General features: G+C 42.8%; 1 protein-coding gene across 2 annotated transcripts in view; it reads left to right on the top strand.

The window, feature by feature from the left end:
- The window catches only part of UBE2E2 (ubiquitin conjugating enzyme E2 E2), a 378,397-nt gene that overhangs the window by 325,573 nt on the left and 34,632 nt on the right, over positions 1-18,192 (top strand). For both annotated transcript variants that reach the window (XM_068236135.1, XM_068236136.1), the window contains exon 5: positions 5,638-5,785. In XM_068236135.1, coding sequence (XP_068092236.1) covers positions 5,638-5,785 — 148 coding nt within the window. The remainder of the gene's footprint in view (positions 1-5,637; positions 5,786-18,192) is intronic.

Here is an 18,192-nt window from a genome sequence, read left to right on the forward strand (position 1 = left end):
AGTTGGCAGGGTTAGTGTAGCACATTTTCTTTGTCGTGTCCATCACACACCAAATACATATTTATGTACATTCTAGTTTTTACTGTTTAAATGTAGATCTGCTCCCAATAAAGGGTTAACTGTATTTGAATACATTTGCTAATTATTAAATTATTACATGTATGATCCTGTTATGTTTTAATACTTGGTTCACTGTGTTGTGTAACAATGGCAGTCAGCTGTCTGGGGAACCAACCTTGTGGCTCATGGAATCTGAACCGAATTATCATGCAGTCTATTAGCAGTAGGATTAGTAAATTCAGTGAAACCTTGCTTGTGTATGAATGATCATAATACCATCCAGTCTAGAACAGATAATTCAGCTTCATTTTACAAAGGACTTGGGACTTCAGTTATAAAGCTAATCACTTAAATAAACAAGATTACCTTTTAAAAACTTGCAACTCAAGCTTTAAACACACACTAGATTGTTGTCAGCTGAGACAACCGTTCCTCCTCTGCGAAATATCTAGTGTGTGTGTACAGCGGAACCAGTTCCCCCCCTCTTCCTCTTGAGTAAGGGTTAAGTCCAACTGCCTTCATCATCTCATCCAGGCACTAGCTGAACCCATTATTCTCTGTCCTTACCCCTCTCGCTCCACCGTGCACCATGCATTGTACCTCCCTACTCCCTCCCCCCCCCCACCCCCAATAGCTACAGTGTGTGTTGTTAGCTTACAGGCATGCTTATTTACTGCTGTGGGTGCCAGCAACTCACTCCCACTCATCCTTCCCTGTTCATTGTGTAGAACATGTTGCTCAGTTAATAGCTAAACAGAGTGTTTGGTGACCATTCTAAAATTGTGTGCTAAAAATCATCTGTGAAGATTGTTTTAGGCGACAAAGGTTTAACGTGTGTAGATGCTTTTGTTTAGCAGAGCTGAAAGTATTTAAGCTGAAGCTTTATTAGGCATGGCTGTATCAGACCTCTAAATTTTAAAGGCCAGCACTACTGTTAGTACAGATGTCCTCTGAGGTCACTTAATGATCTAGCATCCTAGATTTTTAAGTGTCCATTGTTCCCCTGCTTACCCTGCCCACAGAAGCCACTCCCTTGTGCTGGTTTCCATCAACCCTCCTTGCCCCTCCACAGAGACCGAGGGCCCGATCCAATTCACCTTGGCCCATATGCAATTAGCTTTTTCTCTTGAGTTCTCTCCTATGAGGTATTTTTTCATCTTCTTAAACATGGTTGTATTTGTCTAAATGCTTTTTGAGTGTAGAATAGTTGTTCCTTTTGAATATGAAATATTAGAAGACTGGTCTGATGTCATTCGAATGCATATTTTTATACCTCATTGAAGCTGATATTATTGATTCAGGACAAATTTGCAGCATAATCCCCCGGATACAGTAGAATCTTTTCTACCTTGTTTACACATTGTAGTACACTTCAAAAACAATCTGATAGTGCTGGCCTGCAATGGCAAGCTTATGAATGAGCAGCTAAATTAAGTGAGATGCTTGAGTGTTAACCTTTACATTTCCTTGGAAGCAACTCAAATGTTAAAGACCATAGAGGAAATTTGAGTGTAATCCCACTTTCATTATGTAAATTTGTATAACCTGACATATTAAGGAAGATAGTTAAATATTTAATATCATTTATGTTTTGTTTCTGAGCAGGAAGTCACATACATATAGGAGAATGTCAGCCCTTACTATATCGATAGAAACATTTACATTTTTACACACTATTAGAGACTAGTTTACATGGATATTTTCTTAGCATTAAAACACTGGGGGCCATATGCAATTCACTTTTCATCCTATGTTTTCTCCTAGGAGATTATTTTTTATCTTCTGTTTGTAAAGTATCTTTTTAGAACTTTTCAATTGAAAAAGTACCCTTTAAGTACCGTAGGTGAAAAAGTATTGTCAAAATTATTCTAAGCTTAAAGAGACACTGAAGCGAAAAAAAAATGATGATATTATGATTTGTATGTGTAGCACAGCTAAGAAATAAAACATTAAGATCAGATACATCAGTGTAATTGTTTCCAGTACAGGAAGAGTTGAGAAACTCCAGTTGTTATCTCTATAACAAACAAGCCATTAACCTCCTTGGCGGTTAATTTTTTTTTGAAAATGAGCAAAAAAATCGTTTGTTTTTTTTTTTTTTTTGTTTCATGTAAAGCTACCAGAGTGGTAGCTACATGAAACACCACTAGAGGGCGCATGTGGCCCTCTAGTGCGATCGTCGCCGGCATCAATAGCAAACAGGGGAGCGCGTATATAATGCGTTCCCCTGTTTGGCTTCTCCTGTCGCCATGGCGACATGGACGTCAGCCGACGTCCTGACGTCATGCGCACTCGATCCAGCCCATAGCGCTGCCCGGAACTCATTGGTCCGGGCAGCGCAGGGCTCTGGCGGGGGGGGCCCTCTTTCGCCGCTGCGTGCGGGCGATCGCCGCAGAGCGGCGGCGATCGAGCTGTGCGCGCGGCTAGCAAAGTGCTGGCTGCGCGCACAGCACTTTGAATGGGGCGAATCGCCCCAGCAGGCCCTGAGAAATCCTCCTGCGCGGCATAGCCGCCAGGGAGGTTAAAGGGGCACTATGGCGAAAAATTGTAAAGTTTAAAATATGTGCAAACATAGACAAATAAGAAGTACATTTCTTCCAGAGTAAAATGAGCCATAAATTACTTTTCTCCTGTGTTGCTGTCACTTACAGTAGGTAGTACAAATCTGACAGAAGTGACAGGTTGTGGACTAGTCCATCTCTTCATAGGGGGTTCTCAGCAAGGCTTTTATTCTTTATAAAGATATTCCCTAAAAAGGATTTAAACAATGAAGCTGGCCGGCTTCCCTGCTCGCTACACATTTTTTTGGCAGTTGGACAGAGCAACTGCCATTCACTAAGTGCTTTTAAAAATAAATAAATCCCTGAGAATTCCCTATAAAGAGATGGACTAGTCCAAAACCTGTCACTTCTGTCAGATTTCTACTGCCTACTGGAAGTGACAGCAACAGAGGAGAAAAGTCATTTATGGCTCATTTTACTCTGGAAGAAATGTACTTCTTATTTGTCTATGTTTGCACATATTTTAAATTTTACAATTTTTCGCCATAGTGCCCCTTTAAGCTCTCCGACTAAGTTAGTGGTGGAGAGGGCTGTTATCTGACTTTTATTATCTCAACTGTTCCTGGACTATTTACTTTTCCTCTGCTAGAGGAGAGGTCATTACTTCACAGACTGCTCTGAAAGACTCATTTTGAATGCTGAGTGTTGTGTAATTTGCACATATTATAGAATGATGCAATGTTAGAAAAAACACTATATACCTGAAAATAAAGGTATGAGAATATTTTCTTTGCTGCTAATCTTCTAGTAATTATTCATAGTACACAACCAATTCACTATATCATATATTTTTTTTGCTTCAGTGTCTCTTTAAAAGGCATTTTATTGGGAGATGACCTCCGTACGACCTATATGCCAAATTGCAGCCTCCCAGTCCCGCTGGTTCCTGAGATAGGGTATGTTGACGCTATCTTGTGAACAAGTGGGAAGCTGTAGTGTGGCGCAGAGATAGTTTGGAATGTCCCCTCCCTCCCCTCAAAATTTGAAGTGTGTAGGAGCTATGAGTGCTGAGATAGGCAGCCTTTAATATCAGCATATGCAAATCAGGAATGAGCTGCTTGTGCATCAGTAGGCTGGATTTTAATTAGTCCTACTCTGTAGGAGGGGCTTCACTTTTTCAGCTGGGTTTTTATTGGCTGCAGTACTTTTTATCCTCTAAGAACTCCCTTACAAACCTGCCATCATCTTCACACTGGGGGTGAGTTAGGGCTGGTTCACATGAACGCTTGGTGGGCGTTTGCCGCTGGCTTCTGGGACTTGTCATTAAACACTCCCATTGAAGTAAGTAGGAACATTGGTATCGGGCTTTTCCCGGCGTTTGCGTAAATGTGGGATTCCAATCTCAATTTTTTCCCAGCGTTTCAGGCGACCCTGGACGCTACATTTGGCTTCAAGGATTGATTACCACTTCTTTTTGTAAAAATCGCTGGGATGCTGCTGAAAGCCCAAAAAAGATGCCGCCGAACGAGACGCCTCTGGAAGCCGGGCAGAAGCTAGTGTGAACTGGCCCTTAATTTCCACCTTACCGTTCCTCTTTAATGTTGTAGCTAAACAGACCTCAAACTACACAGTGACCTGAAATGTAATAATACATTCTACTTGCTTGCTGAACCATGTGCATTAATGAGCAATATATGTTCTGCTGAGCTCTGTACGTTGTTCTCTTATCTTTACTTGGGCTAAAGGGTGATTTCCTACAGCTTTGCCCGGCATTATTCTGCAACATTTGTAGTCCCTCTGAGGAACACCACCTGTTCATGAAATGCTGGAGTCTAAGAGGATTACCCACATACTGGTTTCATGTGTTGATTTAGGCACTACTGCAGCCACAAAGATTGGCTGGACTGCCAGGCAGCTGGAAATAAATATGGTAGCCTCCATCTGCCTCTCACTTCAGGTCCCCTTTAAACCCTTGTAGTAGGTTAATTGGATTCTTTCCAAATTGACCAGACTGTAATAGGAATATTAAGGTGGCCATTCATCTATCAATTTTGTGTCGTGATCCACCATTTGATTTGATCATTTCATCAAATGAAACCCGGTGCTGTTTACCAATTTGACAGATTTTGAGGCAAAATCGGTTTAATGTATTAAACAAGGATCTTGGGCTGACGTGGTGAATCGGATGCCCGGCAGTGACGGCATGTGATATTGCGATGAAGGACAAATGCAATGGACCCTAGCCACTGTCCTCTCAAATCCAAAGCATTCAAAACTCACCTGCTCCAGCTGTCACGACTGTCCCACTGCTCCTGGTCTCCAACTTTCCAGAATGCTGCCAGACGTGTGTGTGTGACGTCACACACGTGTCATGTGTTAAAAGCGGTTACCACGTGGTTACTGCTTGTGACGTCTGCGCTCATGGGGTGCAGCGGACAAGACCAGGATCAGCTGGACAGTCGCAGCAGTTGGAGCGTTTAATGCATGGGCATTTGGTGGGCACATTAACATTTGGTGGACAGTGGCTAGGAAAAGGCGGGGTCACAAGGCCGATTACAAAGAGATTTCATACTTAAAACGAAAGGGAATTAGCCTGCGTTATGTGGGCAGCCACCAGATCCCTGATCAGATTGATCAGAGAGAGATCTGTCTCTTGGTCCATCTGCCCGTACATCGCTAGATGTATGGGCACCTTTAGACCGCAAATGTGATAGGGACATCACATTGTGAGTGCCACTGGATTAATAGATTACACATTAGATTAGATAAAAACATCATAGCAAAATCGGCTAATGAGAAGTAAAAAGCTAAATTCCTGCTAAGATCTGATCTAAAATTTAATGGAGCACTGTGGCAAGATAGTGAATGGCCGATCGCATGTAGTTATCTAATGTTCACACATCTTCTGTATGTGACATTAATTATTTATGAATTATTCAGTAAATGCTGTGGGCAATGTCGGTGATATTTAAATCAATAATATATGACCTAATTTTGCCATAGTACATGTTTGCCTGCAACATTTAAATGTTATGTGAACTGATTAACTGGTATGTTGTCTGCCCGTATTTTGTAGGTGACATTTCGGACGAGGATTTACCACTGCAACATTAACAGCCAAGGAGTCATCTGTCTCGATATCCTAAAAGACAACTGGAGCCCAGCATTAACCATTTCTAAAGTTCTCCTCTCCATCTGCTCACTGCTCACAGACTGCAACCCAGGTAAGGAACACAGCATTACAAAAGACATTATATTCAAATTTGTGCTGAAATGAAATTTTTCAAAGGCGCACAAGATGAGTGTTTCATTTCTTTAGTATCAAAACATATACAAGGAAGCCGTCAGCATCAGTTCCTGGCCCACAACGGCATGCAAGTTGCTAAGCACAACTCATACTACATTCATACACATGCACATCTGGTTTGGTGTACAAGATTACTTTGGGCTGTGGTAGAAACTAGCATATCACAGGAGGAAATATGCAAGCCAAATCTGCAGGTCTGTGGTGCCACAGTGCCAGGGTGCATTGGGGAAAGAGGCTGGCAGTATCAAATGGTGTTTTGAGAAAATGGAAAATCCCAGATTGAGGGTGCATTTATGTTAAAGCAGTACGATTAGCCATAATATGCCTGGGAAAAAACACATATAGAAGTAGATTAATACTTGATCTACTTGCATAACACATGTATTGTAATGTTCACATTTTGATTTCAGTTAATTTAATATAGTAAATGAAGAGAATTCTGTTTCTGGTGGGAACCATGTCTTTTGCCCACAGTTTGTGGCTAAGTCCTGATGCCATTTCTTTTCTCCTCCAATCGCTGATTCACCTCAGCCTTGCTTGTAAACACAAGTGAGCAGAGGATCTTGTTTTAGATAGGCAGCTAGGCAGGGAAATAAATGGAAGAGGAGGAATATATTATAGATAAAAAGAACCCCCAGCATGCAGCTGTTTGGCACTGACTACTAAAGGGCCATTGCTCCTAAGGTATATGATAACTCCAAATCATAACAGCAGAAAAAGTTTTGAAGGCAGGATTAGCATCTTTATCACTTAATACACTCAGACCAGTTGCTGTTGAAGTTTGATTTTTATGGTGACAATCCCGCTTTAAATTGCTAGACTATGCTGGGGACATCAGATTCTGACACCTGTTGAGTGTCAATTGTTGTCTTTTTTTTTTTTCCTGGAAAGCATGGTGTGTGCTTTTTAAATGCGTAATAAAAATCTGTACTTTGAAATTCAGTTATCCTTTATGGACAAATTCCAGGCAAAGTGAAAAACAATTGATTAAGAGCAATCCTAGTGCCAAATTCAAAAGTATGGTACATAACAACTGTATCTGTGAAATGTGCAGTCACATAACAAGGGCCGGCGCTACCATAGAGGCAAAGGGGGCAATGGCCCCAGGGCTTGTAGGGGCCCCCAGTGGCTACAAGACGGGAAAAAAGTTTTCAAAAAGACCTTATAGTTTTGGAGAAAACTGATTTTAAAGTTTCAAAGGAAAAAAATACACATTTAAAAACCCGCCGACTTTAACGGTTAATAGCACATCCACCTTAAATGCTAAAAACCCTAAATTTGCAGGATATGTTAAGGAGATCATTGGAAATAAGATGAAAAAACAATTTTTCAAAAAGACATTATAGTTTTTGAGAAAATTGATTTTAAAGTTTTGAAGGAAAAAAGTATACTTTTAAATGCGGTAAATGTCACTTTCAGTAGCAGACCTAACGGTAGTGTCATTTTACATGCATCAAAAGAAAGAGCAATAAATTTCCTGACACGGTTTCCAAGGGGGCGATACGCAGCTGCAGCGCTTTGGCCAGGGATCGCTATACAGCTGCAATATGGCTGTATGAAGATCCCTGGCATTTTTTCCTATTTTCCCAATTATTATTTTTTTATGTTTAGTGTGGGAATTTTTTATTTTTTTTTAAATTATGTGGGGTCCCCCCTCCTGAAACCTTTTAACCCCTTGTCCCCCATGCAGGCTGGAGTAGCCAGAATGTGGAGCTCCGACCGAATGGAGCTTCACACCCTGACTATACCAGCTGCAAAAAAGGTCCCTTAATGCCGATTTCTGTTCCGGGGTATCTGTTGGGGGGGGCCCCCCAGGTTTATTTTGCCCTGGGGCCCCATTGTTGCTTAAACCGGCCCTGCACATAACCCCTACTCTACGGTCTCTTCCAGTCCCAGACTAAAACCACATACTATAAAACATATACTATACAACACACAATATACATAAACAACCCTTTTTTAAGGGGTTGTTTATGTATTTTGTGTGTTGTATAGTATATGTTTTGTACTCTTTTTATACATCAATTTTTTTCTAAATGTAAGTTAAAGTTATTCTTGCATGCACCCAAGAGTCAGTTGATCTCTATACTATTGCCACTAATTATTTACATTTTGCAGCTTCTTGTGTTTTCTACCTTCTTACTGGGCAATGGAGCTAATGTGCAGACTGCTTTCTTAGTCTGTTGAAGAGACAGAAAACACAGATAGCTGCAAACACATGGCAGAGATGTGTGAATCATAATGCTGACTGGACTAAATAACAAATCCCTTTTTTCAGATTTGACTGTTCTTGGTATACATTTCAAATGTATACAGTATTTAGAGTGGTCTGACATGCAATCTGTAAGATGCCTTACAGTCTTAAACAAGCTATTACAAAGAAAATGTGTAGCAGAACAGCATTCAAACAGTTAAACACAACGCTTTCTCTTGCAGTGGAAAGCCCCTTCAGCTTATGATCTGCATCCAGAGAAGAGATAACATTATCATTTGTTTACATTCCTCAGTTGTTACATTGTGTGTAACAACTGAAAACAAGTTCTAAAAAGCAGCTTGAATAAAATGAAATGGCAGCTTTTGGAGCAGATAAACTGTACTTTGGGAACTTGAAATGTGTAAAAAGACAATATTACTTGTGCACATAAGCACATATGGTAACTGTGTGGGTAATAAAAAAAACCACATTTTTATTGAATATCTCTGAGTTTCAGATCTCTTTAACTGTCAGAAATTCTGCTTTTGATATTCTCTAAAGGCAGAAGAATATTTTGGCACTGTGTACATTAAAAAAAAAGAGTTAGGGCTGGTTCAGACGGGCGTCTGCGTGGCGTCACGTTTGGGGGCGTTGCGGCGGCTGCGCGGTCAGGCTTTCAGTAACCGCCGCGTTCCGATGCGGTCGCGTTTTTTATTCCCCTAGGGGGGCATTAGCCGTCGTGGTTGGCCGCCCCCTGGAAGCTACATGTCGCTTCCAGGGGCAGCTCGAACGCTAGTGAAAATCGGGACCCGAACGCCGCGATCGTGCAACGCGCGCAAAAGCTCGGTGTAAACGCTCCCATTCACTTGAATGGGAGCGTTTACCGCGACGTTCTTAACGCTTGCGGTAAACGTTCCACAAGCGTCCGTCTGAACCAGCCCTTATTTAAACATTTACATTGTGTTGCAAACATATCCAAAAATAATGCATTGGGGATTAAAATTCATGTTCCTGTCATTGTGCAGAACATCTGCTGAGGGAGACTGTAAAGGGTCAACCGTCTCTTTACTAGAGACATTTTAAATTAATAAAATGAGTAAACAAGGGTAGGAGTCTTGATAATTAAAATAACACGGCTCCAGTTTAATAATGCTGTCAGAAGCTGATCTGAACACTGCATAATAGCAGATTATAGCAGCACTGCCCCGTCTCCCTGGATATGGTCATGTGTAATTCTATTTCAGTAATATAATATAGGCCTCACAGGAGATACATACACATTATGTTTACGTTGTTATCTCAGAAACGCCGCTAGCTGGACCTGAGATAGGCCATGTCTCTTCATTCCAGCTCACATGAGAGGCAGGGTCTTGAAGGACTCTCCTAAATGCATTTCATGACATGTTTATTTGCCACGTGCCCTTGCCTTGTAGCACAATACCAATCACATGAGCTTCAGACATCAGATCTGAGCAGGGATAAAATGCAAGCGCTGACCCCTTACAGATGCTGGAGCTGCAAAACCTTGTACTGAGGCAGCGCTATTACCATATGAATACTGCGGAGCTTTATCTGATCTAATTGCTTTCTTTCAATTGCATTTACATGGGCTTCCAAGTGGAGCGGATGCCCTTGTTTTTGCTGAACACAGAATTGTCTTGTTGCTCCCCCTCTCCAAACCGATTACAAGAAGAGGCATGCAGTGATTTTTGTTTATCCTGGCTGTTTCTAATGACAGTCTGGATCCTGTAAAGTGATGTCTTTAAAGCTGAACTCCAAGCTAACAGCTTGAGCGCACAGCTGAAATGCAGGATATATGAAAACCCGCACTCCTTGACCAATAATTGTAATTCTGTCCATACAGTCATCTGGCTGATACTAAACAGCTATATAAAGACATAATAATAGCCACAGCAGCCGCTGCAGGCCAGGACCTATTTGTTTAAAGTGGACCTGAACTCTTGCACAGGACAGAAGGAAAACAGAGAGAAATGCACCCTGTATGTATTTAGAGAATTTAGCCTGTCTAATTTCCTTGTAATTTCATCTCTCGGCTGTGTCCGCTCAGGAATCTCATCTGCCCTGGCAGAGCAACTAATTTATAAACGCAGGATGTTAACCCTATGTCTGCTTCCATGAAAGCAGGACATAGACAGCCTGCAGATTTATTGCAGGATTTGCATCAGCTGTAAGAATTTTTTTTCTTTAAAGGTTATTATGCTATTGCTCATCTTTTAGAGCAGAAAGGACGCTTTGAGTTCATGTCTGCTTTAAACCAGTTCTGCCTTTTTGGTCTCCCCCCTCACCCTGTGACCACTAAACACTTGTAAGTCTACAAAAACAAAAGGTGAAATACCTCCACAATTGGAATCCTCTGAATGGTCTAGAGCAGGGGTGCCCAATAGGTCGATCGCAATCTACCGGTAGATCGCGACTGCCTATTTGGACGGCAGCGTCATGTAACATTTTGCAGCTGGCAGCTGACAGAATCTGCTGCCAGCCGCTGGCCAATCTGAACAAGAGGCGGAGAGGGGCGCGGGAGAGGATGCGGCCGCGATGTCATAGCTGGAGGCGGCGCTGGGCCTGGGCACAATGCGTCAGTGCACGCTGCCCGCCGCCCCCTTCGCTCGCCGGACTCCGAAGGCACTCGCAGCGCGGCTGATGGAGGGGAGACCAGGAGGAGCCCCAGACACCGCCGCTGGAACTGGAGGGAGGTGAGTGGCCCCTACGCCAACCTACACTATACCTGGCTAACTATACTGAAGGCACCACACCCAACTACTCCATACCTGGCTAACTATACTAAAGGTCCCTGCACCTAACTACACTATACCTGGCTAACTATACTGAAGGTCCCTGCACCTAACTACACTATACCTGGCTAACTATACTGAAGGTCCCTGCACCTAACTACACTATACCTGGCTAACTATACTGAAGGTCCCTGCACCTAACTACACTATATCTGGCTAACTATACTGAAGGCCCCTACACCTAACTACACTATACCTGGCTAACTATACTAAAGTTCCCTGCACCTAACTACACTATACCTGGCTAACTATACTGAAGGTCCCTGCACCTAACTACACTATACCTGGCTAACTATACTGAAGGTCCCTGCACCTAACTACACTATACCTGGCTAACTATACTGAAGGTCCCTGCACTTAACTATACTATACCTGGCTAACTATACTGAAGGTTCCTGCACCTAACTACACTATATCTGGCTAACTATACTGAAGGCACCACACCTAACTACACTATACCTGGCTAACTATACTGAAGGCCGCTACACCCAACTGCACTATACCTGGCTAACTATACTGAAGGCCCCTTTACCTATCTACCTATACTGAAGACACATATACCTGCGACCTGAATGTTGGTAGATCTTCTGGACTCTGCAAATTTTAAAGTAGCTCGCGAGCCGAAAAAGTGTGGGCACCCCTGGTCTAGAGCAGGGGTCCCCAACCTTTTCCGGCCCAGGGACCACTTTCTGTGCATCCTAGTGGACAGTGCGTGCAGAGCGGGTTACGGGGGGGGGGAGGGCTGGGGTGCGGCGGCATAGCTAGCATAGTTGCCCCAGTATAGGGAGTTAAGTTGCCCCAGTATGGCTAGTATAGTTACCTCAGTATAGCTAATATAGTGCCCAGTATTGGTAGGTAGTGCCCCAGTATAGATAGTATAGTGCCCAGTATACAGTGGCTTGCAAAAGTATTCGGCCCCCTTGAAGTTTTCCACATTTTGGCACATTACTGCCACAAACATGAATCAATTTTATTGGAATTCCACGTGAAAGACCAATACAAAGTGGTGTACACGTGAGAAGTGGAACGAAAATCATACATGATTCCAAACATTTTTTACAAATAAATAACTGCAAAGTGGGGTGTGCGTAATTATTCAGCCCCCTGAGTCAATACTTTGTAGAACCACCTTTTGCTGCAATTACAGCTGCCAGTCTTTTAGGGTATGTCTGTACCAACTTAGCACATCTAGAGACTGAAATCCTTGCCCATTCTTCTTTGCAAAACAGCTCCAGCTCAGTCAGATTAGATGGACAGAGTTTGTGAACAGCAGTTTTCAGATCTTGCCACAGATTCTTGATTGGATTTTGATCTGGACTTTGACTGGGCCATTCTAACACATGGATATGTTTTGTTTTAAACCATTCCATTGTTGCCCTGGCTTTACAGGGAGTGGAGAATTATTATGCAAGTTGTATTTTTGAGGAATAATTTTATTAACTTTTTACTAAAAAAACGTATTAATATCAAAGCTGAATATTTTTGAAAGTAGTTTTTAGTTTGTTTCAAGTTTTAGCTATTTTAGGGGGCTATCTGTGTGTGCAGGTGACTATTACTGTGCATAATTATTAGGCAACTTAACATAAAACAAATATATACCCATTTCAATTATTTATTTTTACCAGTGAAACCAATATAACATCTCAACATTCACAAATATACATTTCTGACATTCAAAAACAAAAACAAATCAGTGACCAATATAGCCACCTTTCTTTGCAAGGACACTCAAAAGCCTGCCATCCATGGATTCTGTCAGTGGTTTGATCTGTTCACCATCAGCATTTCGTGCAGCAGCAACGACAGCCTCCCAGACACTGTTCAGAGAGGTGTACTGTTTTCCCTCCTTGTAAATCTCACATTTTATGATAGACCACAGGTTCTCAATGGGGTTCAGATCAGGTGAACAAGGAGGCCATGTCATTAGTTTTTCTTCTTTTATACCCTTTCTTGCCAGCCACGCTGTGGAGTACTTGGACGCCTGTGATGGAGCATTGTCCTGCATGAAAATCATGTTTTTCTTGAAGGATGCAGACTTCTTCCTGTACCACTGCTTGAAGAAGGTGTCTTCCAGAAACTGGCAGTAGGACTGGGAGTTGAGCTTGACTCCATCCTCAACCCGAAAAGGCCCCACAAGCTCATCTTTGATGATACCAGCCCAAACCAGTACTCCACCTCCACCTTGCTGGCGTCTGAGTCGGACTGGAGCTCTCTGCCCTTTACCAATCCAGCCACGGGCCCATCCATCTGGCCCATCAAGACTCACTCTCATTTCATCAGTCCATAAAACCTTAGAATAATCAGTCTTGAGATATTTCTTGGCCCAGTCTTGACGTTTCAGCTTGTGTGTGTTCAGTGGTGCTCGTCTTTCAGCCTTTCTTACCTTGGCCATGTCTCTGAGTATTGCACACCTTGTGCTTTTGGGCACTCCAGTGATGTTGCAGCTCTGAAATATGGCCAAACTGGTGGCAAGTGGCATCTTGGCAGCTGCACGCTTGACTTTTCTCAGTTCATGGGCAGTTATTTTGCGCCTTGGTTTTTCCACACGCTTCTTGCGACCCTGTTGACTATTTGAATGAAACGCTTGATTGTTAAGAGTGCTGCATCCCTCTGCAAGATATCTCACTATTTTTGACTTTTCTGAGCCAGTCAAGTCCTTCTTTTGACCCATTTTGCCAAAGGAAAGGAAGTTGCCTTATAATTATGAACACCTGATATAGGGTGTTGATGTCATTAGACCACACCCCTTCTCATTACAGAGATGCACATCACCTAATATGCTTAATTGGTAGTAGGCTTTCGAGCCTATACAGCTTGGAGTAAGACAACATGCATAAAGAGGATGATGTGGTCAAAATACTCATTTGCCTAATAATTCTGCACTCCCTGTATGTTTAGGGTTGTTGTCCTGCTGGAAGGTGAACCTCCGCCCCAGTCTTAAGTCTTGCAGACTCCAGGAGGTTTTCTTCCAAGATTGCCCTGTATTTGGCACAAGGGGGCCGAATACTTTTGCAAGCCACTGTAGCTAGTATAGTGCCCAGTATGGGTAGGTAGTGCCCCAGTATAGCTAGTATAGTGCCCAGTATTGGTAGGTAGTGCCCCAGTGTAGCCGCAAATCGACGACCCCCCCCCTCTCCCCGCGGCCGCCGCTGCTGTAACCTTAGCTGGCAGACGCTTCCTCTATATTCCCTTTTCCTGCCCGTGTAACTGATTCACAGCAGTGCGCCTCGCAGCTGCTGTGAGGAGGCAGGAAGCAGGGCTGCGGCTTCCTGTAGCGGCGATGTCTCTCCTACTTCCTGCCTCATCACAGCAGCCGCGGGGCACGCTGCTGTAAATCAGTTACACGGGCAGGAGAAGGGAATATAAAGGAAGCGGCCGCTGGCTAAAGTAACAGCAGCAGCGGCCGCGGGGGAACGGCCGGGGGGCAAGAGGACAGTCCCACAGCCCAACTGCAAACGTCCCACGGACCAGCAGCGGGCCACGGACCAGTGGTTGGGGACCCCTGGTCTAAAGTACTGGTGTCTAACACAAGGCCCGCGGGTGGAATGCGGCCTTCCTTGACATTTTATGTGGCCCTCAAGAGCTTTAAATGTGCATCATTGTAAGCAGTAAAAGAACAACAGCCCATGGTCTTGTCATCCAGGGGAACACAGCAGTGACTGTGTTCCTGGTCAGTTTAAGCCAGGTTGCAGAAACAACCCAAGAGCCCCCCCCCCCAGCAAAATGAACATAGGGACTCCTGGGATTAAACGCATCCCTTCTTTGTTGAGAAAAATGTTTAATCTTGCTAAAAAAAAATTGGCCTGTCGACTTAAGCCCCATACACACACTCAACGGCGATCTTTTATGCAGCACAATTATCAAACAACTTTTTTTGTGAAACAAGTTGAAACAACCCCAAAAAATTATTTGCTATTCTTCAAACAACTGATAAGATGTCAATCCAACTGTTGTATTGACGTCTTATCAGTTGTTTGAACAATAGCAAACAACTTTTTTGGGTTGTTTCAACTTGTTTCACAATAAAAATTGATTGATAATTGTGCTGCATAAAAGACCGCTGTTGAGCGTGTGTATGGAGCTAGACTGTTTTAGATTTTGGCCCTATATATGATTGAGTTTGACACCCCTGGTCTAGAGGCTTCCCGCATTCATGTACAAACCCACCAATCCAGGGCTGGATACCTCTTCATTCTTGTGGTCTTGGAAAAGCATATCCATACTGGACATGTGCAAGTAGGGGCCGAGCACAGTGTCTTTCCTCCATGCGCAAACACTTTGTTCTGCTGGGCATGTGAGGACCTTACTCGCACATGCCCAGTACGGATGCGCTTGTCCATGGCCGGAAGCGCATCTAGAAGAAACCTATTTGACTTGCCCTGTGCCAAATAGATTTAGAGCAGGGGTGTCCAAACTTTTTTGACCAAGGGCCATATCATTTGTCTTGAGATAGCTAGGGGGCCGAACGAACAAAATTAAACACAATTTTTTTCTGATTGCCCCTGTTATAGGTTTGTCAAATAAAACATTTCCACAGGAAATAAACCATATGCCATGTGTGCAATCAGCACGTCCCCTTTTGTGTGAAGTGGTGGCTGCTGCTAGCATAGTGGCATCTTATAATGAGTGACTGATGCTGTTGCCATAGTGGTGGCTACTAATGAGTGACTGCTGCTGACACGGTGGCTACTGCTGGCATAAGTTGTTACCCTTTACTCATCAAGTCCAGGCCCATGTATCTGTTCGTCCTCCCCCTCCATCGAGACTTCTGCGGCCTATTTCTGTAGTCCCATAGTAATCGCTACAGAACTACAAAAAAAATGGCTGGCATTTTCCCGGAGTGTATGGAGTATACAGTACACTCTGGCAGCCATTACTTTGTAGAGGTGAATGCAGTATATCCTCATCCACCTTTTAAATATTTTATTGGTTTGGGTGTCACTTACCAGTTTCCTATTTAAAAAGCAAGGTGGAGAAACAGGGTGGTCCAATCAGGGGACAGAGGTGAATAGACCACGTGACTCCATTAAAGTGGAACGCCAGTGAAAATGTAATTAAAAAAAAGTGCTTAATTTTTACAATAATTATGTATAAATGATTTAGTCAGTGTTTGCCCATTGTAAACTATTTCCTCTCCCTGATTTACATTTTTACTGCTGGCAGGTGATGTCAGTGGAAGGAGATGCTTTCTTTTTTGGCAGTTGGACCCAGCTGTAAACAACTGTTATTTCCCACAATGCAACAAGGCTCCCACAGTGTGATGTCAGAACCATGGTCCTGATCTCACTGTGGGAGGGGTTTCAACACAATATCAGCCATACAGAGCCCCGTGATGATCCATTTATGAAAAGGAAAAGATTTCTCATGGGAAAGGGGGTATCAGCTACTGATTGGGATGAAGTTCAATTCTTGGTTACAGTTTCTCTTTAAAAAAAAAAAAACTTTGGTGAGTTGGCTTTCAGAGCATTGGGTCCTTTATTTGTGTAGGAAGAAATATAAAAATTCCTGGAATTGACACAAAATAATTATAAATAACACATTTTTTCAGTAAAGATTATACTGTAGTAAAATTTTCACGGCTACAAAACGTTCAGTTACCTGAATTTTTCTCTAATCCCTGCCGTTTAATCCTCCAACCTACATTAAGACTTTGTTTTTCATGATGTAGCAGAACTTTAGATATTGTGTTCCAGTCACTGGGAGTCTAGATGTCAGGGCAAATTCTAATGTGGTAATTATCAGATAATATCCCATCCAGTTTAATGCAATTATGGAAATACATTTTATAATTAACATAAGAGGCTTTCACCATGCAGTTTCAGGCACTTTTCCGAGACCTAGCAAACACAGAGCAGGCAAATACAGAGCTTAAATAGTTTTTAAGTATTTGCTGCAAGTAAATTGTGCCTAAGGGTAAAATACACATTAATGAGCTGGCTTGATTAAATATTAATTGAATTTATATTAAGACCTCTCGGCAACACGGGTGAAGGCATTCAGTGGCTTGCCCAAGTGGGCAGAAGTTTTAGTTTAGGGATCTTTGCAATCTCTTTAAAGGGAACCTTAACTGAGAGGTACACAAGTGAAAGCAAGTCAGTGGTGGCGCCCAGGAGTATTAGTATAGGCAATATTATGTTAATAATAAAGGAGGTCTCTTGCCTCCAAAGAAGACTCACATGGGTGGAAAAAAAAGAGTCTTTATTCAAAACGAGAACGGTTATACTGTAGACAACACGTTTCACAGGACTCAGCCCGCTTCCTCAGGTCAATAAAACAGATAACCTTAAAGAGAATCTGTATTGTTAAAATCGCACAAAAGTAAACATACCAGTGCGTTAGGGGACATCTCCTATTACCCTCTGTCACAATTTCGCCGCTCCTCGCCGCATTAAAAGTGGTTAAAAACAGTTTTAAAAAGTTTGTTTATAAACAAACAAAATGGCCACCAAAACAGGAAGTAGGTTGATGTACAGTATGTCCACACATAGAAAATACATCCATACACAAGCAGGCTGTATACAGCCTTCCTTTTGAATATCAAGAGATCATTTGTGTGTTTCTTTCCCACTGCAGCTCACAGTTACAAGCTGATTGTTTGTTTCTTCTTACAGACAGCTCTGCCCAGTTGTCTGTAATTCTGCAGTATGTGACTCATCAGTATGTGAACAGAGGATTTATCCAGCTTGTAAAAGATAAGAGAGCAGAGAAAAGCTGGCTAATGTAAATAACACACACACACGGGAGTGTGCATAGAGGGGGCATGCATAGCAGATCACACTGAAGAGTTGGCAGCCTTCCAGACACAGGACGACAAGTCCGACTGGGGAAAGATAAGCTGATTTATTACAGAGATGGTGATAGTTTAAAGCAGGGCCGCCATCAGAAATTTTGGGGCCCCTCACAAATCATCAGTCCGGGCCTCCCCCCCCCCCCAAACTGAGAAATGTGCGTAGCCATTACATGTTGGCAGAGCTAGTTGGAGGCTTGCTGTCCACAAATTAATCACGAATAACCACGGTGGATACTCGTGATTCAAGTTAGCTCTAATTGCCACAGCTGAGCGGCTAGATGCGGCGGGGTTAATTACCCAGACCGCCGCTCTCCGCCCAGCGTTTCAACGAGGTGCAAGTTTCCGAATGGACGCGTTGCAAGCCTCGATATCGAGCACTTCCTCCTTCAAGCCGGAAGGAGGAAGTGCTCCATCATTTTTTTAGAACCTCCCAGTTTTATTTTCTGTTTAAAAAAACTAAAAAAGTAGGTTTAATGCTATTGTCTCATATGGTAATGATTCAGCTTTTCCCATAGTCTCGCAGTTAG

The sequence above is a fragment of the Hyperolius riggenbachi genome, chromosome 5 (assembly GCF_040937935.1).
Source record: "Hyperolius riggenbachi isolate aHypRig1 chromosome 5, aHypRig1.pri, whole genome shotgun sequence".
Lineage (NCBI taxonomy): Eukaryota > Metazoa > Chordata > Amphibia > Anura > Hyperoliidae > Hyperolius > Hyperolius riggenbachi.